At 39.5% G+C, this 27,179-nt stretch overlaps 2 protein-coding genes across 2 annotated transcripts in view; both read right to left on the bottom strand.

Moving 5' to 3' along the window:
* The window catches only part of ppp1r37 (protein phosphatase 1, regulatory subunit 37), a 46,043-nt gene extending 26,146 nt beyond the window's left edge, over nucleotides 1-19,897 (bottom strand). The window contains exon 1 of the mRNA XM_026191277.1: nucleotides 18,056-19,897. Coding sequence (XP_026047062.1) covers nucleotides 18,056-18,791 — 736 coding nt within the window. The 5' untranslated portion in view covers nucleotides 18,792-19,897. The remainder of the gene's footprint in view (nucleotides 1-18,055) is intronic.
* A 1,087-nt stretch (nucleotides 19,898-20,984) lies between these two features.
* On the bottom strand, nucleotides 20,985-21,790 carry LOC113035672 (late histone H2A.2.2-like). Its single transcript, XM_026191279.1, has 2 exons — nucleotides 21,708-21,790; nucleotides 20,985-21,491 (listed from the first exon to the last, which is right to left on the bottom strand). Exon 2 carries the CDS (start codon nucleotides 21,459-21,461, stop codon nucleotides 21,045-21,047), a length of 417 nt encoding a protein of 138 aa, XP_026047064.1. The 5' UTR covers nucleotides 21,462-21,491; nucleotides 21,708-21,790; the 3' UTR covers nucleotides 20,985-21,044.
* Nucleotides 21,791-27,179: the final 5,389 nt, after the last annotated feature.

Genomic DNA, 27,179 nt, shown 5'->3' with positions numbered 1-27,179 from the left:
ATAATATCCACTGAAGTTAAAAAGAGGTGCTTTGCAACATTAAACTGCAGTGTGCAGTACGTATTTTTCAGACCATAAGGTGCACAGGATTATAAGGCACATTAAGCGAAACAAAGCAGTCAGATAAATCAAACTTTATTAAACTCATTCTTCTTGCTTCCTCCACTTCTGTACCATTGATTCATTAATGTTGAATTCTCTGGCAGCTGCTCTATTCCCATGTTGTTGCAGTATATTAATAACCAACCTCGTATTGTGGATGGATTATCTCAGTTGTTCTCCTGACTGAAGTTTGGTCCGTTTACAGCATCCTGCCATGCAATTGCATTTGTCTCTAACCATGAGGAACCTTCACGTTAACTTTTATAAGTGGAAAAGTGTTAGTGTTCGTCCTCCAGCTTCACTGTTTATGTTATGCTAACATAGCTGTGTAGCTAGCGATCACGTAGCACATAATTATATACCAGCTAGCCCAACTTCAGTAACCCTACAAACGTCACTGCTGTTTAGTTTCCTGTCTTCATTTATGTTGGAAGTGATAGCAGAGCTGTACGTTTGAATTTTTTCAGAAATCTCTCAGTCAGAACATGCTATATCATGCTTAGGTAACTAGTGAAACTAGCGAGCTAACTTCCGCTAGCTTCTTGCTAACTTCTAACTCCGTTAAATGTAATACATTTTGTTTTCATGGATGCCTGGAAGTTAAACTTCATAGTTACACCTGGTAAGGCAGCAATGCTGATCGTTTTATTAAAGATGAAAGAATTTAGACAGTTTTTAACTCTCAGTGATGCTGCAGTGTTCGTTTGACCTGAAGTATACGGAGTTTAGGACCCAGATTACTCCCAGATTTAAGAGCATCTTAGTCCGACAAATACGACAATAACGACGGCCGCTTGCATGTTCTGCAAAAAAATGTGCTTTGTCGTGTATCTGACGGACAAACACCAAACCAGTTCCACATCACTGAAGTTGCACCATTTTTACAAACCAATTCTGGTTCATTTGTTTCACTCAACAATCGGCCATGTGCGTATGAAAACAAAGGCACTGCGCATGCGCGTTTTACTCATATTCTATCGCGATATTTCATTTTCCTATCGTTGCCTAACATTATGGCCCAGCCCTAGTCTTTTTTCTTTTTTTTTTCTTCTTTTTTTTTTTCTCTCACCTTGAGCCAAAAAGGGTGTAGTTTGTGGGTGTGATCACCCGTGTGTACACCTGTGAGCATGGACGCGTCTGTTTTTTGTTTTTTAAAAGGTTCCTTCATGTAATGATCTGCTAGAGGGTGTGGGGGGGGCCACAGCCCCGTCCTCCAGGGCATGAAGCAGGTATGGAGGGCCCAGCCCTAGTCTGAGTTTTGTTGCTGACCATGTCATTCATTTCTAATCATAGTGTACCCATCTTCTAACATTTGCTTTCACCAGGATAATGCACCATGTTACAAAGTTCAAACCATCTCAAACTCTTGTCTTGAAAATGGCAACGTTGTGCTCAAATGACCTCTGCAGACCCCATTTCTCAGTCCAATAGAGCACCTTTGAAATGTGGTTGAATGGGAGATTCACATCATGGATTTGCAGATGACAAATTTGCAGCAAGTGTAATGCTTTCATGTCAATCTGGAACAAAATCTTTGTGGAATGTTTTTAGCCTCCTTTTGATCTATGCCACAAGAATTAACCCAGTACTAGCAAGCTGTAACTACTGGTCAGTAAGTGCAAAACACTAACAAATGGCTGAATCTGCTTTGATCCATCAGAACAACTCAAGACTTTCCATGACTCAAAAAAATGAACATAATAAAGTCTAAGACACGGAGACTTAGAAAATATTCTTTTTTCATGTGAGCTGTTAGTGTTTCTGCCTTAGGGAGCACTCTCTTGAAAGAGAGAATCAGAGATTGCAACCCCTTTAAGTACTCCCCTACTTAAGTCAGCAAAAAGGAGGTATTGTTCTTGGTCTGCGTGTGGGTCAGCCACCGTTGCCATCCTAGACGGTTGTGGGGGCTAACTCCAGTCAGATGACTGGGCAGCATTCAAACCCGCTGTTCCGCCTGAGAGACTCAGCAGAGAAATGAAGTGAAGCACTTATGCGCCAAAAAAAAAAAAAAAAAAAAAGACAGAAGAATACAGAAAATTACTAATAGAACGTGAGATGAAAAACAGAGTGTATAGAAGGAGGTTTGAAAGATCACAACAGTAAATTACATTGGCAGAAAAACAATGACATCCATTCTCTTTCCAACCAGTGTATCTACCCTGCAGAAAGCAAAGCTGTAACACACTGGCTGTTCTGTCTGTCTCTGTGTGTGTTATTGACTTTTGCTGCCGTCAGCATTTTGATTTGTCTTGCCAAGGTGAGAACTTGTCCACTTCACTGTTGGCTCCATTTCTAATCTCCTTCATCTCACACAATGTCCCCCATCACTTTAACTTACACCCTCTCAAATGTATTAATCACACCTGACGGAAAGGCTTCAAGCACCAGGAGTATTTAACAATAGAAACCTATTAGCTACAGTCCCACACGCCAACACAAATCCCTAGCCTAATGAGGACACACACATGATCTTTCTCTTCATATTTAGCTAAAACACAAAGCCAAAAACACGAAGATGAAATCCAGCACAAAGAGTCTTCAGCCATCGCCACAGTGATTTGACTTTAGAAACATGAAGCAGTAGAAACGAACTGCTCATCACTCTCTTTGTTACCTGTTAAAGATCAGAGTCCGGATGCTGCGCTGAGGTTGGCATTCATTCAGCTTTAACATCACTCTGGGTTCTTGGCTAGCTTAGTGTTAACATGCTGTCTATGTAGGTGTAAGTATAAACTGGTTGTTTCTGTCCTCAATATAGTTTGCACTTTATCACTGTGCCCTTTTGTGTAAAAAAAATAAAACTAATGTCCATATGGACGATGTGGGCTGTGCCACTATTTACCTTCTCCAACACATACAGAAATCAGCTGATTGTCATGTAAGTGGAACCGATAAACAGGATTGATAGGCAAGCAGACTAACAATTCCAAGGAATTGAACTACTGGGAACTGTGAAAGGCCAGTGACAGGTGTCGTGAGATTTGTGTAATTTTAATGCAGAATTACTTGCACAACATTTCCAATAGGACACATTAATCAGTTTGTTTGTCATCCAAGAGCTATTATAATTTTCAGACTACTTAGTATTTATATTTTTAGATATTATTTTACACATCTCATAATTATATTTACTGGGTATATGAACTGTCTTTTCAGCAGTATTTCAGCATCCATTCTATATACTTTTAGCACCTGCAACTTGAATGCAAAAGCAGACATACAATCCAATCCAAATGACAGAAGTTGAATTGTCAGTGCGTTATTATTTTTAGTAATTCCTAAGTAAATCAAATGGCGTAATTATAAATAATTTGCGTCAAAGATGCAATGAAAGCAGTGTAAGTAGTTAAATGATTCTTGGTCCACTAAAGCACAAATCTGCTCAAGTACTCTGTGTCAGACGATAAAAAAACAAAACAAAAAAACAACCAAACAAAAAAAACATAAATCACGTAAATTGTTAACATTATTTTGTTTTATAATCATTGGCCACTGGCAAACGGTTGAACGGTTAACCATAAAGGTCAAAAACTAGCAATTTCTTTGACTATGTAGTCTCTTCAGTCACGTTAAAAGAAAACAAAAAAAAAAAAAAAAAAAAGAAGTAAACAACAAAAAGCTGAACTGCCAGTGTTCACCAGCATTATCACAAGTCATGTAGCTATGGATGCACATGATTCGCCGACTAAACAATTGAAGCTTATTAAGTTATCCTGGTTATCCTAGCTGGTTACAATAAACATTATTTTACTCCGATTTACAACAGCTGTTAACTGTGGAGTTATGTGGGAACCTTCATTAGCTTTGGTTCCAGCCTGGACAGCTCATGAAGAACTGCAGCCCCAACAGACAATAGCCCCTTCTCTGCTCTCAGGGGTCCAACAAATATGAATCACTGTTGAAGCAGCAAGGAAAAGAGCCCTCATCTGGCTTCAGAAGTGCAAGTTTGTTGACAAGTTGGCCGTCTTAAATGTTGGCCTTTAAGATGGGGGTGGGAGCTTCAGTCCTGCTGAAGTCATGTGCCCTCAAAAAAAGAATTAATTCTAATTACTGCTGTAAAATATAGCCACCAACCACACTCTCCACTAGACTGCTGATAAAAACTGACTAGAGCCCATGACTGGATGAGGATGCCCTTTCATTACAGTCCTGTCTTCACTTCAGTCATAATAGTACTCCATCTAAATTTTGATACTTCTGTAAAGCTGTATCTGGATATTCGACGAATCTATTTTTCATCTCATTCAACATTTTTAACTTAAATTTAGCAATTATTTTATTTCAGCTCAAAACATTCAGTTATCAGCATTCACACTGCAGTTTCTTCAGAAAATGCATTTTCTAGTTTACATTTGTGCTTCACCTACGGAAAGTATCTGGATCTGAATTTGTTAAGTCCTCCTGGATGTCACTTCCACCACTGTGTAAGAAAGCAGTCTTGTAAAGTTCTACAGTACATTATGTGCACTCCAATGAACACTGTGTCCTTGGCAAAGAGTTATTGTGCAGAGTCGCAGTGGAGCAAGTGTGTGTAAACATTTCCTGAGGGAAGGTGGGGTCTGAGGGTAGAGAGGGTCTCATGCTCACTACATAGTATTTTTACACATTCATTAGAGACAGAGAAGGGATGAGAGAGATTGAGATATTTTAGCACTAGTGTACAAAATAAAAAAGAAAGTTGTGCAAGGAGATTTACATCAAACACCTCAAAAACAAGCAAACAGACAAGAAAAGTACACAAAAACTTAAAAGGAAATACATAAGCAATAACACAAAGAGACAAATGCAGAAGAGACATCAGTATCAGAGCTACAGCTATTGCCTGTGTTTCTGCATGCCTTGGTCTTTTCTTCTATTTTATAGCACTCCCTCCAGTGCTGCTGGTACTTGTATGGAGGGAGTGGTGATGAGGAGGTGCACAGGAATAAGAAGTAGGGAGGGGAAGGACTGCTCCAAACAACATAGTCAGAAACCAAATTAAAAGTTACTGGTATGCAGAAGTTAATGGTGGGCAAAGAACAAAACACACACACGAGAGGAAAAGCACACAAACAATAAGAGAAATGCTCTCCGTGTCTAGAAACACAGCAAAAACAAAAATGCAGACAAATAAGGAAAAACATGTGAAAACAAGTGCTCCCCGATACTGTGTGGGAGCAATGGACTTCATTAGATAAGCAAGAACATTACAGATAGACAAGCACAAACTTGTTTTGACCCTTAAAAAAAACATTTTGTTAAATGTGCATACTGTATCAAGTATGCGCAGTCGTGTGTTGATTTCCCAGTTCAACGCCCGACTGGCTGGACCTTTGCTGCATGTCATTGCTCTGTTTCCTAATATTTCCAATCCATTTCCACCTTGAATACAAATTAAAAAATTACTATGCAGCATTTATCTAGATCCTGGGAATTCTAATATTCTGTTTAAACCCTTGCTGAAATGGTGGTTATCTCAGCAGCTAACAGCTCCAAAGATGATAGATGAGGGGCAAAGACATTTAGCTACCTTGATATTTCAGGTTTCAAGACAAGACAGAGAAATGATCTCTGCTCTGACTTAGCAAATCTGCTCAACCAAGCAATCAAGCAGCACGTCCCTCACACTTAATCACTGATTGCTGCCATAGATAAGGTTGTGAGCAAAATCAAAGGGAAAAAAAGCACCCAGGTTACTAACTAATATCAACAGAGGTGAATTAAAAGCTGCAGGATTTATGATTAAAAAGATGTTGTGCTATAAAAGACAAGACTGTGGGTAGAGATTTACTCCTTATTAAACATGGTGAACACCATCATCAACATCAAGTGGGAGCAAAGAAAAGCCAAATATATCCTCTACAGAATTTGGTCACTTATGTTTACAAGATGACATGTAAGCCATCACTCTCAAATTATTTTCTTTATTTCTAATCGTCACACGGATGCTTATCCCAAGACCTTTTTTGTTAAATAAGTTCATGATAATGTGGCTTCTTAAGGCATACCACTGTTAAAGTCAAGTGCAACACCAGTATGCCAAAAATATACAGGGAATTCAGCTTTATCTTTACCAAGTCTTTCAATAAACTGTCTGTTTTGACAAAGCAATACAGCTGAATGCTTAAGCTAGTGTGGAAGAGCAGAGTACAACATCCCTATTCCCCCACTCGCCTAACCAATAAGTCATTATAGTCTCAATCACTAAATTCAGGCCCTCTGTTAAGTGTCATGGTTGGCATTTTGGAGATTAGGACACTGTCAACAAGACCTGAAGGCTTAAAAAAAAGCTTTTTGCTGCTAATTGACAGCTGAGGTTGACAGTTTAGTCTGCTCCTGCTTTCTCTTGGTGCTAGACTTGCCCTGTCTCAGGCTTCCAACACATTTGTTTGAGTAAACAAGGATTTCTGTGATCCAGACAAGCCGTTCTACTGTGCTTGTCAGTAATTAAAAAAAAAAAAAAAAAACTGACAGGAAAATGTCACAGTATTTAGGTAAGGTTAATGTTTGCATTTGATTACAACAACTGCCTTTTTTTAGTACAAAGTAACCAGAATAAGTTCTGCTCTGTTACTTCTGTTCTACAGTGCACAGCCAGCAGGGTATCTTGGAATAAGAAAAACTGCAGGAAATTATAAATCAATTGCTTAACCTGAACAACTGGAAGAATTGCAACAGGTACAGGCACAGAACTCTCTAGAGGGAGAGTTCACCACTTAGAAGAATTCAAAGCCTTCTTCACTCAGGCACTGAATGTGAGGACTATTCAATAACAAAAACCTGCTACTTCACTTCCACACCTCAACTGTCTTGGAGCTACAAAGAACAAAGGAAGAGCAGACAATTTCCAGAGCCGGCACTTCAAATAACATACTTGAGGCACAAGGAATTATTTTGCCCTCAGTATACTGCAATTTAATGCAACTACAAAAACATCCATTACTTTTAAACTCAGTTTAAAAAAAATCTAGCAACTTTCGATTCAAGCTTCAGGCAACTGAAACCTCAACCAGCATGTGATTGGAAGGGTTTCCTTGGTACAGGTTATCAGTCAATATGCTAGTACATTCAAAGCACAAAGTTTAGCTGCCTTTGAACTGATGAGAGAGACTCACAAGCCCTTCTCACAAGTCTTGGCAATATCTTTTTTGTATTTTTTTTTAAACTACATGTGCAACACCATGAAAGTCTCCCAGAAATAAAGAGAATTTTATTGATACTACCCCAGTACTGTTTTTGTGATTGCTTATAAAGGTTTTTAGCATGAAGTCAAACATTTTCCTAATTTCTAAGTCTGAAAACATTTCTTTACAATCTAGACTTGCACAACTCCAAAACTTGCAAAACTTATTAATTACTTTAACTGATTTCCATGAGAGTTATGAAGTAGAAAATATGAGTGTCTCGACAAAATGTTTACATAATCTGCCTTTTTCTCTGCTGGCTTCAATCTAAACTATAATTTATTCTTTTGTATATTTACCCAAGTTTCAAAGTAGCAAAGCATTAAACTACTTTGATATTGTCTGGGTAGGTATTCAGCTTTTAATTTTAGCTTTCTGATATGTCTGCTTTTCTTCTTTATTTTTAATGTGGAAATGTGTAGTAACTGTTAATGTCACTCACTATACTAATCAGCTCATTTCAGCTCATGTTATTGTTGCTAACTTAGTGTATTTTTGTGGCCCTTAAGCAACTTTTTTTCTGAAAACAAAGAACCTACTGACTACTGTTTTTGAGACGTGTGTACAAGATGGCCTTCGGTGTCTGAAAAGTTAAGTCAAGGCAAAAGTGCCTTAAGCTTGAATTTTTGTCTAATGGCCAGCAAGGCATGACTGAACTGGTTGCAAAAGGAAGTCCAGTTGTATGTAGGCCTACCGGAAAATGACCTCCCTTCTTCTGGAAACTTAAAACTCAGGAATCAAGGACAACCCAGGTTAATCTTTAAGGCAGGCCTACATATGAATGGTTTTACTATATTTAAACTCAAATGAGGGCCTGAAGAACAGGTACACATAACAGACCCTGTATAAAAGAGCACGACCAAAAAAAAAAAAAAAAGAGCTGTTTGCACAAGCGCAGTTTGTTACCGACCACACTGTGCAACATGTGAAACAAAAAATAAAGGCATCCTGCTGCTTCGGTTTCCCGCCAGTCTCCTTAACTTGTACAACTCAAACCAGACACATTTTTCTTCACCAAGTCACATCTAGTGCACATCCAATTTCTGTTACTTGTCAGTTTCCTGCAACTTAAGTATGAAAACAGAAATTACATCATTATTAATAAATGCAGCATCTAAAAATACAGGAGATCTATTCTCATTTGTAGCTGCACAACATAACATTGCTGCAGTCAAAGCCTCTACCACCACCCACAAAAGGTCAGAACGGATCGACCCACAGAGAGCCCACAATATGAGCGTGGGCTTTAGTACCAGACTTAGTTTGAGCTACTCTTACTGGGACAAATGAACAACCTGAATAACTATCATGAACATGGCATGCTATTATATAAGACGTAAAGCAAGAATTTTTAATTTAGCTGTGTTTCTAAGGCAAGGTGAGAAGCTATTTGTTACACCAGATAAAGGAATAGTTCACTTATTTAAGGAACATCCAATACAATAAATGATGTTATCAATTACAGCTACCTCTGGTCGAGAGAGAAATCAGCCAGATTTAAGAGCTCTCATTTTTTTGCAGTTTATTTTCTGTCTGATCAACAAATCTCTGATAAATTGTTCATGTTTCTTACTGGCCATCTCGCAATTACAAGAAGAGTCTACTTCACTCTTACAGCTGTATGCATCTCGTCTGCTGCATAGGACTGTGATGAGTGTGAGACTTAGAGCTCTGATAATTTCTTTCCCATGTATTCACACCTGGACAGCCACTGTACAAGCCCTACAGACATTTGGTGTTGTAAAATGAGCTGGGTAATTAATGGCCGTCCCATTCTTCAAGCTTTTGGACAGACCTTACTAATTTCATGCGAAGCTGTGTAAAATCACTTGATGTTGAAGCCAAGCCTCGAGTGCCTGCACACACATGTAATTATCATCTTTTAATACAATTAAAAGGCTTTCTCACCTACTTAGAAGCAGCTGTCGTATGAAAGTCCTGACTAACATAATGCAACAATCATACAAAGTAATCCAATTATTGACTTTACTGCACATTCTTTAACAAAATGTTGGTTCAGAGCCAATGCAACATGCACATAATCTGTAACTTTTGAGTAGGCCTGCAAATTTTTTAGAAGATACTTAAGTCCAGCCCAATATCATACACATCAAAATCCATCAATTCTCAGCCTTCCCAACAATCTGACGTAAAACAAAGTACAAACAAATTGGCTACAGACACTGTGCTTTCTCGCCTAACTCCAGCAGCAAAGAGGAAACAGGAAAAGACAATTGTTTGCGTGTGTGCAGAAGAAGAAACAACACTGTTTGCAGAGACAGAGACACAGCAGATCTGGCACACAGAGAGGATTCCACTGAAACTCCTTTGACCCACATAGTGTGTTGAATTTCACCTGTCTAACTTGTTTACACATACTGGCTTTGCTTGCAAAGACTGACACAGCAACTTCAGCACAACAGCAGCATAAAGAAATGCTTTAGGTTTGATATGGAAAAAAGCAAAAACTGTATAAGACAAGCTACTGAAGATAAACCTACCACCTATATGCATATCTGGTTTCTACAGAGAATGTTTGTAACAAAGAAAATATGACTAATCAAAAAACAAAGGTTATTCTGTTTTTTGCTGACTTGTTGTTATATTGTGGACATTGCTACCCTACAACAACCTAGAACTACCTCTCTTGGTGGAAGGCTAAATAAAAAATCTTTGGAAAAGATCTAGAGTTGATTACTTAGCCAGCATTTATTAAGCTAAATTCGAAAGGTAAAAACCGGGAAACCAGTGTTGACAGGTTACATGCGTTAGAGGAAATTATTCCCAGCTAGCAGCTAAAAATAAAGCTGTGCCAGTAAAGAAGATTGGACAGAGAGTGGAACACATGGAAGCCAGATGTCCTACAGGCGGTGCAGAGAATTAAATCCATATTATTTCAGGTGTAAGCCCAACACCTTCACTAGTCTTTGGATAATTTATTTTCTGATTGGCCAAATCAATTCAAGCCTGAGAGTTCTTTATAGTTAGTCAGTTATGTTGCTGTTTGCATATTTCTGCACCACATAAAAATGGATAGGTGCAAATGTTAAGGAACACAGACATACTGCCAGTTCCTACTTAACGTCCAAGTGCCAATGTTCAAAATAGCACCCCCAAATTCTCCAGGTCCATTGGTTGCAATTTCACAGTGCTGTGTTGTAGACAGTGGTAGTAGCGTCATTCACACATGACAACTGGCTGCCTTGTACGTCAGAGGTGCGGCAAAAAGGCACGGCCTGAGGCACTCCTCCAGTTTGCTTGCACAAGTCTGCATGACGAGACCGTGATCATGCATGCACAAAAGAGATACAAGTCTGACACTCACACCTGAGCCTGTGTCTTAAATTACAAAAAAACCCACAAAAAAACAAAAACAAACAGACAAGCCCAAAGGTTTAAAATTCCACCCAAACCCTTTTTAGGCAAACTAAAGGTCCAGTACAAGATCAGATAGAAAAAGTGAGTGAGTTATAATCTGTGTACTCACTTTGGAACTGAGATTAGTATGCAATACAAGCATATCTGGTCTTAGCCCACAACTGATGTGCCATCATATACATACGGTGCAATGAAAGTGGACATAGTTGAAAGTGGCCACTGCAACAAGGCCTGAGCAAGTAATCCAAGATAACCAAAACCAATCAGGACCTATAATCTGTCGATTATTCTTTTTTTGTCGTTGTTGGTTTGCTTTTTCTGTTAATACTTCCTTTAGTCTGTGTTCATGTACTATCCCCATTTAAAAAAAACAACAAAAAAAAACAAAACATAGTAAGTGTGTAATGCGACTGCCCTGTCCAGCCTGCAACATAGAAGCATTACAGAAGACAACCCAGACACCAAGAAGACTGCACAAATGCTGTACCAAAGAAAAATACTGTGCTGTTTGTCACAATCATCACAATCTGATAACCTACAACTTCTTCTTCTTGCCCAAATAAATGTTTATTTCATAGGCTGCTGTTTTGACATAGTCAAGGAGACTCACCATGCATTGCAAATGTGCATCAGCAGGAATGGTCAGAACAGCCCTTTAGGGAGTGACCTAAAAACTGCAGGAATGTTGTGCACGGTTTGTTTTTTAAGTAAGTATGTGTTCTTACTTTTTGATTGTGCCACATACTTGAATCTCTAGAGGCCTGATATACATGTTCACCTATTCTGGAAATTATCACATTATATAACCGTTTCTTTACCAGCTCTCTCTGTGAACTTGTCATTTGGAGTTCTGCTCTGTCCCAGGTTCTAACTTCACCTGGCCAAAGACTTTTCTGTGGAAAATCTGCAATGGATTCCTAAAAAGAAAAACACAAATAACCCACACAATACCTGAGCTCACATTTCACATCACTGCAGAACAAAGACATTGAGTGTGTTAGGATTTCTTGAACATTACTACAGACTATGCAACTCTGTAACTGCTGCTAGAATACAGCAGAATATAAAAAAATCTTATAGATATATATTGTTCAACACTGAGATCCAAATGGAAAAATTAAAAAATTAAAAAAACGTATATTAAACTAAATCTGCCAGACTTTTTTGGAGAGAGCAGCATGTGCTGAAAGGCAAAACAAAGGGATTAGAATGAAACACAATGATCATTTTATGTTTGTTATCCTCTTTTAATACTAGACAACAAATTTGGAATTCATTTTTGACCTTTCACTACATGCAGATTCCATGCCTTTAGCAATACATGCCCATCAACAGCCCTTCTCTTAATCTTTTCGGTATGACACCAGAAAAACAAAACAACAACAAAACAGTGAAGCCATTCTAAACTCACACCCAGATGACAAAGGATTGAGCCTGCCAGAGAGAAAGCTGCTGAACCAGATGGACAGTTATGAGGGAATGACAGTTGTATGATCCAGTTTTCTATGAGGCAGCATTTTGTGCATTTGCGTACAGACAGAGAAAGCAATACTTCAATTCCAGCCTCCTCGTGTGTTAAGAGAAACGACATTAGGGAGGGAAGGGCAAGGAATTCCTGTTTGATGAGGACGGAAAGTGAGGATCAGAAAACAACAGCATTCGAACCAGTATGCCATTTCTGCCATTTATAAGCATTCATCTGTTGTTTTTTTCTTTAAGACACGGTGCAGATTGGCAGAGTGTCAAAGGCCAGGATTTAGCACAAAACAAACACAGACAAGCACACTTACATAGCATAGACAGAGTAAATGCATAATAGATGAATGTACAAACTAAAGACAGCCTAAAGGGCTGACTTTATCAGGTGTTGTCTTATCACATCACACATAAAGATCTGTGTAATGGGAGCTGAAAAAAAAAAACCACTGCAGAAAAAAAGCATTAATTTTGAACCAATGTGGTTGTTACATAGATTTATTAAGGTGTCCGTTCTGCTGATATGTAAACGTACCAAATTCTTCTGTGAATAGCAAATTCTGCATCCATGTTGTCATTCTAACATCGCAAATGTCCAAGATGTGCATTCACATGCACAAGCTTCAAGGATAGAATTGGTAGAATTTGATAGAATTTAAATGGTTTCAAACAATTTATGCAATGATGCTGTTCATTTTTCATTTATTGAATTTGCATCTTAAAATAACTGCAATGACTTTTCATGCATGCTAAAAAGCTAAACCAGTATTTTCAGCTTTAAATCTGTTCCTTGTTGTTTTTTTAATTAATATTTATTCTTTCTCCAAATAATAGTCCTGAATTCACTATGTATCTTACGATTTTATGAGAAACTGGATGTTAATGACACCTAATAAACCAGATTTAATGATGTCAACTCGACTGATTTAACACCTAAATTTTCACAGCTATTTGCTTCCAACAGAATGAAAAAGTACATCTGCACACCTAACTAAACAAATTTGGCACATCACAAGATATAAAAACACTGTTATCACACAGTCCAATTATTACAAAGTGTTACGTTTGGATCAGAAAAAGAATTTAGTTGTTAAAACTTCAGCTCTGCTGCTCATGTAAACTGAACTAACTTGCAGGTTTCCAGAGCCTTTGTTCATGCTCTACACTGAAAGCTCTGCTTATTAGTTTGTAACTTGGTCTAGAGCCACAACAAATAACATTTCATGGGTCACAGAGCCTCTAATAATATGGTGCCAAGTGGGCCTTAGGTCTGACACCGAACAACACGTAGGCTAAAGACTTTAATTGCTTCCAGGATAATCAATTGTACATTACCTGCATTGTTTATTGACTGTATTGCAATTAGCAAACTTTAACTTAATTTCACAGCTGAATTATAATAAGGCTGTTACAAATTTCCCTTGTGGTAGCCAGTCTAGAACTGTACCTCTACAGTTGTGCTGTAATAGTAAGAGTTAAAATTTAGAACTTGTTTAGTAATATCGCAAGTCACAGCGACTGAACCATCTTAGACCATATGCTTCCAATGTGACCTAGTGCTTTGTGTTCACAATGCATTGCTGAAAAGGCCGCCTGCACTTAAGCTAATCTAGCTAGTCAAAAAAGAGAATAGAGAATAGACAGGCAGAAATGGAGGAAGGTGGGGAAGCTATGCATCATGCTGGGAAGTTCAGAAATCTCAAGATATGATGTAGTATTTGCTCAGGCCTTAATGGAGAGTACAAACATCCCTCGGGTCTTAACTGAGCAAGACAAAAAGGGGGGGGGGGGAACAGTTCTAGGAATATTACTCAACTCAGAACAAAATGATAATTATATATTTTACAACTTCCTTTATTTTGTTTCAGACACTGTCAACAAAATGAAGTTTCTGAGTAGACATGTTTACATTAAAACTCATAATGACTATATTTTACTTTTAAAACATCACGGCTTTGCTGTCCCTCAGCAAACTCCTTGAAATCAAAGTGTTTCCAAGAAGCTCATTTAGTTTTATTCTCCTGTCTTGGCTTGAAATAGACCAGTCACAGCCTGGCGGGAAGTGACTTTGGGCTTTGAGGGAAGGATGGAGGTGTGTCGCCATAATGGAAAGAGGTGGCAAAATAAGAGAATCATCGCACACACAAAAATAAAAAATAAAATAAAAAAATACTGAAGACATGGAAGCCTTCATTGAAAATATGAGTCACACACAGCCCTATTTTAGCACTCTATCACAGCATTAGCTCTAAATGGTGAATGTCAATACTTTTGGGTTAATTCTTTTTTCTTTTTTTTTCCTTATTTTTCTCCTTTTGGGTTAATTCTAAAAGCTGAAGTGCCACAAGAAAGTGAAAAGTGACATCAGCCCCTGAGAACCCCAAGAGCACATTTCACATTGACTGCATGATGTTCACTCCTTTCACAAGTTTACTTTCTGGCAGTAGTAAACCAGATATCAGTTCCTTTTGTAATATTCAACACCAACCTCAAATGTCCTTCCCTCTGCTTTTACAGCTGTAACTCTCACTGCTTACAGATGAAGCTCCAGGCTCTGTGAGCTCATTTCACTTTTATCTTTATGACAGATGAAATAAGACAGGAACCCAGTGAACCTGACACTAGATCTGTAGAAGGGTCCGGGCGGACAGTGGCTCTATTGTGACACTGTGCACGCTACTAACAGTGCCTGAGGAGCCTTTGTTGACATTCAGATAAGATACCTCAGGAAGATATGAGAAGCAGGACTAACGCTTAAAAAAATATTAATTAAACTGAATACTGGCAGGCTTTTTGGCAATAACGAAGAAAAATAGTGTGAAAATATTTAAAGAGGGTGCCTTTCTGGTAATTTACTTGTATTTGCTCCCAGCTTCAGTTCAATGAGTAAAAGGAGATCATTTAGTCTGGCTGGGCATATTTCACTACCTGCCTTTTCTGAAACAACGATACATTTCAAAGTCTATCTTTTAGTTTTTATGTCCTTCATGCACTTTATGTTATTACATTCTGCAAATTTTTTCCTTTAGAATTTGCTTTCCTAACTCTTGTTATTTCCTGCTGTCACACAGTAAGAGCTCCATACGTATACACTGTTGTGTAAATAAAATTAGGGGGGTTGTCAGGTTACTTGTAGTGTGGGAACACCACAAGTATGTAGACCATTCAGCAGTAAACCACAAGTCGCTCCTGCTGCTGCCTCATACACATAATCTCAGCCTTTACATGTGGGGAGTAGCTAGGAGGTTATTACATGGTCAATTCTCATTAGTTTTGGAAGAATGAACAGAAATCTCCTCCATGAAATCAGAGTGTGTTACAGCACCCTCTTCATAACACTAAAATACAGAAGGCCAACGGTTACACAAATTATTGCCAAAAGGCAATAATTTGATGAATATATTTCTGGGGTGCACTAACACCATATGGCAGATAAATGAAAAAGCACATAAGTGCAACCAATGTAAAAGTTAGTCCAGCACCCTTCTGAGTGCTCATCACGGTAACTCTTCAAAATCACCAGGTGTTCACTATCACTACCAGCATCAACATTACTATGCAGTAGTGTCTGTCACGTCAACCAAAGAAAATGGGCAGATCTAAAAGCTTGTCATCTTGTGAGTTGACTTACAACCACAATCCTCAAAGTGTGCCCTGTGGGTCTTGAGCAGGATAATGCATCCACAGTTCATATCACACTGGGACAGCAGAACGTGTCTAAGGGAGCATTTTCATAAATTTAAACTGCTCTTTATATTAACTAAACTACTGCAACATTGACAAATTTATGTGCTGGCATGAAATAATACCCCCTATGGCTAAAACAACAGGACAAAATTAACAAAAACAAACCATTTCTGTACAGAAACTTCACAAAAACTAAAAGCACAAAAATGTGGTTTATATCTACGAAAGCCACTGAGAATTGATTCATTTTTAATTATTTTTTTGCTGAGTGCTTTCTCAATTCTGCTCAAATGTCCTTCAAATGTCATAAAACGTGACACTAAAATTTAAACTTCCCAAAAGTGCGGGTTGATGCGTGCTGTTGTATATGGCATGTATGAAAAATGAAAATAATAAAATCCACATGTGACAGTCTTAAACAATTTTTCAGTCTTTTTCAACAGCAATTATATACAAGATAATTATCATTATCACTGATTATCACATTTTGTTTAAGAGTCCACTGCTCCAACTCTTCAGTCCAATCACTTCCAACAGGTCTTCACTAACCTCGAGTGCTTGTCCATGTCTAAATCAAAAGCACAATCAGCTGGACCTTTGGAACCTACCTAAAGTACATGATAACTGTCTTTGATAAAAAGTCAACCCCACACTAGAGTGATCTAGATACTTTACTGTGCATTGTATCTTTCATCAAGGTACAAAAAACTTGGCTAACTGGGTGAGACCTTGCCCTGATGGAGTCCAGCATAAGATATCCATGACCAGTTAACAATCAGCACGATTGCCTGGCAAAAAGGAGGAAAAAGAAAGAAATTATCTTAAAAAAGATATCAACACATCTAAATTAAACCTGTCATGGAAATGGGTGCAAGAAATCTGCAAATTGTTTTAAACTGATCAAATCAATGGTAACACTGGGACATGAATGTTGTGATAGAAAACTGACTTTCTGGGTGGCTTCCTGATAAATTGCAACCGGGGTGTTAATAAAACAATTAAAATACAGCTGAATACGAGACAGTAATGTTTGTGCTCCGTAAGCTTCCTGTTTTTCTGCTTTTGTTACCCCCCCCCTCCCTTCTCGGATCACCAACCGTTGCTTGGTCTGGCCTACATTTTTGCAGGGAAAAATAAATAGGATAGTCACCAGCTTAGCCTTTAAGTGTATGTGAATATGGCACAAACAAACTGAGATCGTAAGGCTAGTAGTAAGCTTAACACAATTTGTCATCTTCTCAGGAGGCAGTCACCTGTGTAACTATGCCAAATGCCATCAGTGCTGGGAGCAAACACCAGCTTGTAGGTCTGTTTATTAAACGGCATCCTTTGTCCACAGCAGATGAAAAAGTGTGTGAGTCATGGTTAGTTCATGATAGAATTTTTTTTAAATGAAAAGAGGAAAATAAAAAACCTGCACTGTACAAATATGTATAAAAAGAACTAGACTGCAAATTAGACCTGGTAATACTGGAATAGTTAACAGCAATAAATTGAAACGAGTACTTCAGTTAAAATAAATGAGCATAACATTACATTTATTGTATATTACATTGTATATCCATATCACATATGGACAATAAAAAGCGAAAACATATTTCCTTGTAACTTTCAACACTAAAATATTTAAAGGTGGTGCAATAGGTGGCGTCGTGTCCTTCATTAGCTTCCCTAAACATGTTTTCACTGGGTAAACAGGAACCTGCTGTGGTAAAAATGGCACACCTCAAGGTGTGGTGGGACTCCGTCACAATAGTGCATACAGTACATACCCTTGTCTATACTGTATATGGTACGCCTCTGTGGGGGTAAAGCCAGATAAAGCCGTTTAGTTATACAAGTAATTAAAGTACTGATCTTCTAGTTTGAAAATGGGGCGGGATTGCAGGTGTTGCCTAAGCATTAAACAGACAGCAGTGTGAACCTGCAAGAGTTGTCAGGCTTTGAAGAAAGGAACAAAACAAACATTCCTCTCTAAGACCGGTGCTCTGGCACGCCTTCCATACATCAGTGTCAACATCTACTCGATAATGTTGAAGAATATGTGGGAAATTTAGCAGCATGACAGGACATGTGGACAGAGTCAACTGCTCCATTTGGAGCTGAGGGACAAATTCTGTTAAAAAGCCTTCTAAGAATAAATTCCAGCAAACCACAGTATGCTGACATGTTCATGCAGGCGCAACAGACACGCAGAACTAACTCAATCACACATTCAAACATGTAGAAAAAAAATAAACAAAAATTACCATGTCTCCAGGGGTCCTTTGGCTCCACTGCTCCAGAGATGATATCCTCATCAGAGGGAAATGTCACCCTTTTGCCACTTTTGTGTTTAGTGTCCCCCTCTTGCACTGAGGGATACAATCCAGCTGGATCTGTGGCAGAAGCTTCTATGCTGCATGTCTGGCTTGCATCAGCCTGGCTTTCTGTCGTGCTGCCAGCTGGGACATCCTGAGGAGTGGACACTGAGTCTAAATTACTGTCTGACAGTGATCTAACATTTACAGATTCAGCCTCCAGCACCCCACTCTCATCGAGACTCAGATCCACACCTATGTCCATGTCCCCACCATAATCCCCTTCTTCAAGAACAAGCTTTGCAGGATTATTGTCCTTATCTTCCTTCATTTTCTCCTCGTGCTGCTCACTAGTAGAAAAGATAAAATCAGTCGGGTTCACGACCGCTGGTGGGTCCTGGGCACTATTCTTTCCATTTCCATTGACCTCATCAATTTCCACTGTGTTTTGTGCCTGCTGGTTGTTCTCCTCTGCTGTCTGAAGGTTGTCAGTGAGCTGAGGCATCAGGTAAGTTTCAGAGGCCTCCGTAGGAACAATGCTTTGTTTTTCTGTGTTGCTGTCAGTCATCAATTCGGAGATCCGAGGGATAACCCCTTCTGTATTGTTAGTAGTGTTGTGATCATCGTCCACGTTGTTTTTCATCTTGACATTGCACAAATCTAGACACTGCTCTTCGATATTCATGCTTTCATTTCCAGTAAAACTCAGCCTTTAACTGTGCCGAACAGCTGGGATCTCGGGTTAAACAGTGACTAGGAACCAAATGACATGGATAAGGCTGCCTTTGCCCTGGCTCATAACAATACACGCAGATAAATACCTATCTTGACGTTTTATTTACCAACTTCTATACAAGTGCTGATTTTTTTTACATCAGGGGGTGATTGAATAGATGTCGATAAACCCCAATTCAAAGGTGGCTGCAGTGCATACTTAAAAATCGGCCAAATAAAGTGCAATTTCACACAACTATCAATAATAGAAATATGCTATACCTGCGTGAAATAGATACTGTTACAGTAATAATTCATAGTCGTAGAGAACTTCGCTCAACTATGACTCGGGCAGGTATACAATTCAATAATTCTTACCAACAGTGTCCTATTATTCGACGAAAGGCTCCCCGGTCTTCAACACATTGCCAGTAGTATTTAAGAAGAGCAGGACAATCAATTGAAACAAACAAGTCACTCAGGGTGCCTCCATTACGCTAGCAAAGTGAGATTACTGCCCGACAACAAACCCAATTCATCTGCATGAATTAAAGCAAGCTAACGTTCGCTAGCGGGCTAAAGTTGTTGACCAACAATGACATCCAGGCCCGTGTGCGGTCGCATGCCCGCTTTTTTGCGTGACCCCGTCTGTTTCTCCCCGAGAAAGTCCATTTTCCGTGTCAAGACGAATATAATCCGACTGTAGCTCCGTCTCACCCTCTGCCGTGCAGCAACTCTGCTCGCATCACAGCCCTCGACCAGCGGCAGCCAGGAAAAAAACAGGCGTCACACTCCGAGCAGCAATGAGCGTGTTTGTGTTGCTAACATTAGCACGAGGGAACTGTGCCGGGTTACACGTGCCGGTACCTACGCTGTTAGTTATTAGGAGTTAATGTATAAAATATTCCGACCGCCCGGATTTCGTAAGCGCCTCTCTCTCCGTGAAAAGGCAGGCTCAACCTGTTCTCCTCTAGCGTTATCCTTCGCTAGCTTGTTGAAGTCCAACAACTGTTTGTTGTTCACACGTCTTACGTCAGCACGTCGTTAGGGTACGTCCAACAGACGCAACGTTACAAGAGCAGCACGTGTATAACGTCTGTGTCTATAGAGGGCTGCAAAACGACAATATTTTAAAGTTTGAGTGGAAAATCCTCACGTCTTGTTAACGAGTGTTTTGCTTAAAAATTCCCATCCAAATAGAATGTTTGATTTTTTTTAATAGTGCATATATTGTTTTCCCTTCCATTTCAAACTATACAAATGCAAGGATTCCTTGAAGTTAGTAGACAGGAAAAACTCAAGGATACTGAGAATCTTGATTCAAGGGAACGTGGGAGTACTTTGTTTTATGTCAGCCAGCCCAACATACTATCTGCAATCAACAGGGATGTCGACAGGCAGTCAGTTTTTTGTATTTTTTAAGGAGAGTTTAGTTTCTGGGGCAAGAATTTAGCCCACAACATGTACAGCACAAACACACCAAACTACACCAGGAAACAGTCATTTAGGAATACCATCGTCCAGCAGATGCACTAATGACTTAGTCTAATCACCATTCTGGTTATTTCTAGGTTAACTATAATGAACTGTGAAGTGAACGGTGAGTGAGCCTTGAACCCCAGATCTTAGCAGGAAGCAATTATGAAATAATTCATCCACACTCACTTCATGTGTAGTCATCAAGGCTAATTTTACACACCAAGTTTCTAATTTAGATGATTTATTCCAACCTTCACCTGGACTTGTAAACTAGGTAGGTGTCCCTTTTGACATACCCCACCATGAAAAGATGCTGGGTAAAACTGTCACGGTTGTCTGAGTATTTCACAAAACCTGAGTAGTGTTAAGCTAAAAGACATCCAACAATGTAGTGTTGAAACTTATTTTGCAAGACTTCCAGAGGTCCTGTGGAGGAGCTAAATCAGTACGCTGTACACGGCAGAGTACGAGTAAGGTCCCTTTTGTTCAGAGGATGAACCCTTCTTGGCTACGGGAAGTAGGAAATGAAGCACACTTCCTTAGCATTCAGAGAAATTTGCACTACTCTATCCAGCTGCCATCAAGACATCTGGTTCCCTGGCTGTCAAGGTTTTAACAAACAAAAACACCCCACACAATCAGTACTACTTCCAGTTGGATAGCTCAAAAAGTTTGAAGACAAGCATAATTTAGAAACTCACTTTATTATCATTAAAACCCTTTCTGAAAGTGGTACCATTTATAATTAAAACTCTTGTGACTGGACATCTTTAGCAGATTTGTCATCCTTTGGTGTTTTTGTCTTCTTCGGCAGGAGGCTTGCCTGGATATTTGGGATCACACCACCATCTGAGATTGTGACCCCTGCCAGCAGCTTGTTGATTTCGTCATCATTTTTCACTGCCAGCAAGATGTGCCGGGGAGCAATGCGTGACTTCTTGTTGTCACGGCTGGCGTTTCCCGCCAGCTCCAGGAGTTCAGCACAGAGATACTCCAGGACAGAACACATGTACACAGAGGCGCCAACTCCAATCCGCTGAGCGTAGTTGCCTTTCCTGAGCAACCTGTGAATGCGGCCCACTGGGAAAGTAGTTCCAGCTCTGGAAGACCGGGAAACTGCAGATTTTGGTTTGGGTGCAGCCTTCTTTCCCCGGCCAGACATCTTGAACCCAAGTTTGAAGGAGACCAGTAACTAAAATGACCAAGAAGAGAATTCAGTGAGTTTTAAGTCAAATTAATATTCAGCAGTGGTGCATGAGATGCTGTTTGAAACAAAGGTAGCAACATGTGTGGACACTAGAGTTACTATAATCTTCAAATGCACAGTTTATCAAATTAGATTATGCCACTTGAGAGGGGGCGAGGAGGAGCCCAAACACCAACATTTAATTCACAGCTAAACACTCACCAGTACTTGTAAAACAGCAGCTGTCCACTGAATAGACAGGATACTCCTTTTATAGGAGCAGGGAAGGGCTTGTTGATTAATGGCACCTGGGTACTCTTTTTCACCTGTGTGAGCTGATTGTTAGGGTCAAATGATGGCAACATAAAAATACTGCTTAATCTACAGTTAAGGCATAGGACTGGTGGTGAAGTTAGCAGAACATGTTGATATATAACATTTAAATTGGTAGTAGTGAGTGAGTGGGGGAAAGAGGCCTTGCAAAAAAAAAAAAAAAAAATTAAGTTAAGCTTCAGGTGCAACGAATGAGCATACCTCCAACCAAAAGTTGTATAAAACAGGCAGTGCTGGTGTGCTGGTAAAACAACAACAACAAAACATTATGCAGTTTCACCAAACAGACCATGAGCTTGAAGTATTTAGATATTTACGAAACTTGTGTGATTGCTACATTATAATTCATCCAGTATTTCAGTACTGAGGACTATTAATCATGAACAGAAGTATTCAATATGCCTAACATTTTCTGACTTACTAATGCACAAAACTATTCCCTGAACAAAATGCTCATGAACCACTCTCACTCTTGCTGATTTTATTTATTCATTTTTGTAGAGCACTTACATTTTGCACAGTAGGGTGCTTGTGCTTGATGCACAATGGAAGTCACATGTGCCAGAAGTTAAAAACAGTTACAGTATACTGTATACACACCCACTGGTCACTTTGTTAGGTACAGTTGGCTAATACTGGTTTAGACTCCCTTTTTCCTTTAGATATGCCTTAATTCTTCATGGCATAGTTTATCAGTGTGCTGCAAACATGATAGCATTGCACAGTTGCTCAAGAATGTTTAGCTGTGAATATTCCATTCCTTCACATCCCAAAGGTGCTAAACTGGACTGGGATCTGATGACTGTGGAGGTTATTTGAGTGCAGTAAACTCATTATCATGTTCACAAAACCAGTTTAAGATGATGTGACACGGTGGACAAAGCCAGCAAAAGATACACCTTCATCACAAAACCATGGACCTGGTACTAAGGGGCCCCAAGTGTAACAAGAAAATATCCCCAACACCATTAACATACAGTGGGGCAAAAAAGTATTTAGTCAGCCACCGATTGTGCAAGTTCCCCCACCTAAAATGATGACAGAGGTCAGTAATTTGCACCAGAGGTACACTTCAACTGTGAGAGACAGAATGTGAAAAAAAAAAAAAAAAAAAAAAATCCATGAATCCACATGGTAGGATTTGTAAAGAATTTATTCGTAAATCAGGGTGGAAAATAAGTATTTGGTCAATAACAAAAATACAACTCAATACTTTGTAACATAACCTTTGTTGGCAATAACAGAGGTCAAACGTTTACTATAGGTCTTTACCAGGTTTGCACACACAGTAGCTGGTATTTTGGCCCATTCCTCCATGCAGATCTTCTCGAGAGCAGTGATGTTTTGGGGCTGTCGCCGAGCAACATGGACTTTCAACTCCCGCCACAGATTTTCTATGGGGTTGAGGTCTGGAGACTGGCTAGGCCACTCCAGGACTTTCAAATGCTTCTTACGGAGCCACTCCTTTGTTGCCCGGGCGGTGTGTTTTGGATCATTGTCATGTTGGAAGACCCAGCCTCGTTTCATCTTCAAAGTTCTCACTGATGGAAGGAGGTTTTGGCTCGAAATCTCACGATACATGGCCCCATTCATTCTGTCCTTAACACGGATCAGTCGTCCTGTCCCCTTGGCAGAAAAACAGCCCCATAGCATGATGTTTCCACCCCCATGCTTCACAGTAGGTATGGTGTTCTTGGGATGCAACTCAGTATTCTTCTTCCTCCAAACACGACGAGTTGAGTTTATACCAAAAAGTTCTACTTTGGTTTCATCTGACCACATGACATTCTCCCAATCCTCTGCTGTATCATCCATGTGCTCTCTGGCAAACTTCAGACGGGCCTGGACATGCACTGGCTTCAGCAGCGGAACACGTCTGGCACTGCGGGATTTGATTCCCTGCCGTTGTAGTGTGTTACTGATGGTAACCTTTGTTACTTTGGTCCCAGCTCTCTGCAGGTCATTCACCAGGTCCCCCCGTGTGGTTCTGGGATCTTTGCTCACCGTTCTCATGATCATTTTGACCCCACGGGATGAGATCTTGCGTGGAGCCCCAGATCGTGGGATATTATCAGTGGTCTTGTATGTCTTCCATTTTCTGATGATTGCTCCCACAGTTGAATTTTTCACACCAGGCTGCTTGCCTATTGTAGATTCACTCTTCCCAGTCTGGTGCAGGTCTACAATACTTTTCCTGGTGTCCTTCGAAAGCTCTTTGGTCTTGGCCATGGCGGCATTTGGAGTCTGACTGTTTGAGGCTGTGGACAGGTGTCTTTTATACAGATGATGAGTTCAAACAGGTGCCATTCATACAGGTAACGAGTGGGGGACAGAAAAGCTTCTTACAGAAGACGTTACAGGTCTGTGAGAGCCAGAGATTTTCCTTGTTTGAGGTGACCAAATACTTATTTTCCACCCTGATTTACGAATAAATTCTTTACAAATCCTACCATGTGAATTCATGGATTTTTTTTTCACATTCTGTCTCTCACAGTTGAAGTGTACCTCTGGTGCAAATTACTGACCTATGTCATCATTTTAAGTGGGGGAACTTGCACAATCGGTGGCTGACTAAATACTTTTTTGCCCCACTGTATACCTACCACTTTAAACTATTAATACAGGTTATGATGAATCCATGCTTTCACATTTTTTATGCCATATTCTGACCCTACCATACAAAGTTTGCAGCAGAAAAGATTGAGACCAGGCAATGTTTTTCCAACTTCCTATTTTCCAATCTTGGTGAGCCTTTGTGAACTGCAACCTCAGTTTCCTGTTTTAAGGAGTGACATCCAGTGTGGTCCTCAAGGTTCAACGTGCTGTGTGTTCAGAGACGATCTTCTCCATACCTTGGTTGTAGCAAATAATTATTTGAGCTACTGGCATTCTGGCCATTCTCATCTGACCTCTGACATCAGCAAGGCATGTTCCCAGAGAACTTCTGTTCACTGGATATTTTCTCTTTTTTGGACCAGTCTCTGTAAACCCTAGAGATGGCTGTATGGGAAAATCCCAGCAGAATGTGAGTTTCTGAAGTACTCAGACCTATCTGGCATCAGCAAACATATCAAAGTGACTTAAATCATCTTTAGTCCCTATTATGATGCTCAGTTGGAATTTCATCAGGTTGAGTTGCTGACAAGTGACTAGTTGACTAGATATTTGTGCTAACAAGCAGTTAAACAGGTGTACCTTCCAAAGTGGTCAGTAAACGCAGGTCATATTCATTTTGTAACCCCTGCGTTTTTGTAGACTTGCCAGAAATGGTGACATGAGGGTGGCAGGACTGATTTTGTTTGCTTTGAATTTCTGGAGTTAAATGTCCTGAACGTTGTTTTATGTTGCTCAATATGCTGTTAAATTCATTGGCTGTGTGTTTGAACAGGAAAGGTTTGATTCTAATCGTTTGGTGCTTCAGGAGAATCCGTTTTTTTAGAATGTGGTGTGAAAATTAAGTTTTGCGGTTCCATTTTTCAGCTGTAATTAATAAACTGACTGACTTGAGAAAAAGATTATTCTGCATGTGTCATCAATAGGACTCAAGAGCTTAGGAAGAAATCAACAGCAGATGGCAGCACAGACTTCATTTAACTTGGAGCCTCTGATAGAACACCGTGAGGCTTTGTCAGTGAGGGAACACTTATAAATTCACACTTATTGGTGTCATGAGCCTCCACTTTATGATTAGGTGCTTGGTGTATCTGATTCCCAGAGTGCCTGATGTACTTATTAACTGCTTGTGAAGCAGCGATGACTCATCTTGTATCTAAAATACAAGGATTTCATTACAGCGTTCTCGGAAACCAAGATAAAGTTTAAGGTTTGAAGAAGTCAACTCATTGCTGGTCACTCAGCTTTAAAGGCCAATGTTTTATATCAGTATTTATGATGACATCTCGTTTTGTAGTTGGAAGAAACATATGATTCATTCCTTTTATAAGATTTTCCAACAATATTCCACGGTCCTGTAGCTTCTTACATTACATTATAGTTTTTTTTTTTAGCATATCAATTCTTTATAGCTATTCAGATGCATTTAAGGCGATCACTTTTTATGTTTTAGTTTTTATGGCTGCAAAGTTTCGTTTGTAAAAGAGAGTTTGAGCTCAGTTTTACTTCAGAGAAAAATAAAGTGCAAACTGAAAAACATATATACATAAACTGTTTCATCAGAATGGAAGAGTTCTTCATCTGTGATATGGCCAAAAGCTCAAGAAAATTCATACACACTTTGTTAATGTGACTGTGATGCTAATTTATTGTTTTCTTTTTTCTTATCTGATAAAGAACTACAGATCAGTTGTTAAAATGATTGTTTACCTCACCAAATAAGCTTTTTATTTGCCTGCTGCACACATTTAGCAAAATGGAAAAAGCAAACTTTGTCATGTTAATTAAAAGTATTTAAATGCATGAGAAATTTCCTTTGATTGAATAATGGGCTGCTTTGTCATTGTCAGCATTTTCACTGCCAAATTGGAAGGCAACACGCTTCATCCTTTCTACTGTTTACCTTCTACTCAGTGTAGAAGGAGTGAGGGTGAAAGAGAGAGAGACATTTTGACTGTTAGAATTAACTTTAAAGTATGGCAAAGGGCCAATCAGCAGAGCAGTGGAAAGACAAATTAAGCAGGGACCTTCCCAGCAGGTCGTACTTGGACAGATTGGATGCGATTCTGTTTAACCTCTCAACATCCTCCCGACACGAGGAGGACAGAACACAACTCACAGGCCGTCACAGAGCAGTTCACAATACATACCTCTGCAGCCCGACTTTCAAGTGAAGTATGTTGACAGCACACACATTGAGCTGTTTCTTACCACAATTCATTTGCGTTCAGTCGAGACCTAAGCACTGTATAAGACTGTAAACTTTAGTGTTTTATCATGCGAGTTGTCATCATTGAGAGTTGCCATTTGTTTTTGTGAGGTTCTCCTGAGGATCTTTGTCTGGATGAAGGCTACAGGCCCTCTGTATTTATTAGCAACAGTAGCTACTAACACTGAAGTTTGCAGTCTGCTGCCGGGAGAAGAGGAGAGATGAAAAAAAGAGCAGAGGGAGCCGAGAAATGATCCAAACATACCATTAAACTCAGAGATTGACGGCAAAACCAGACACCAAAGCTCCTAACAAGATTCCTTTTGTGTTTGCTAACTGCCAGTAATTTAAATAACACAGCTTATCATTCCCTTGTATGCCATTTTTCAAAAACCTTATTTTACCGTTATGTCTTAGCCTCTCCCTTTGCACAAGGGGCAGGTGGATAGGTAAATAGTTAAGACAGCCTAACTCTTTTTAGCTGACACACAGAAGCCTGTTTCCCTTTTCCTGGAGCTGCAATAACTCTGTAGATGTGG

The sequence above is a fragment of the Astatotilapia calliptera genome, chromosome 14 (assembly GCF_900246225.1).
Source record: "Astatotilapia calliptera chromosome 14, fAstCal1.2, whole genome shotgun sequence".
Lineage (NCBI taxonomy): Eukaryota > Metazoa > Chordata > Actinopteri > Cichliformes > Cichlidae > Astatotilapia > Astatotilapia calliptera.
The sequence above is the reverse complement of the archived record's forward strand: the minus strand, read 5'-3'. Positions and strand labels throughout refer to the sequence as shown.

Excerpts from the sequence above, each read along its gene's own strand:
- LOC113035672 (XM_026191279.1), bottom strand. The coding sequence starts at position 21,461 with ATGTCTGGCCGGGGAAAGAAGGCTGCACCCAAACCAAAATCTGCAGTT.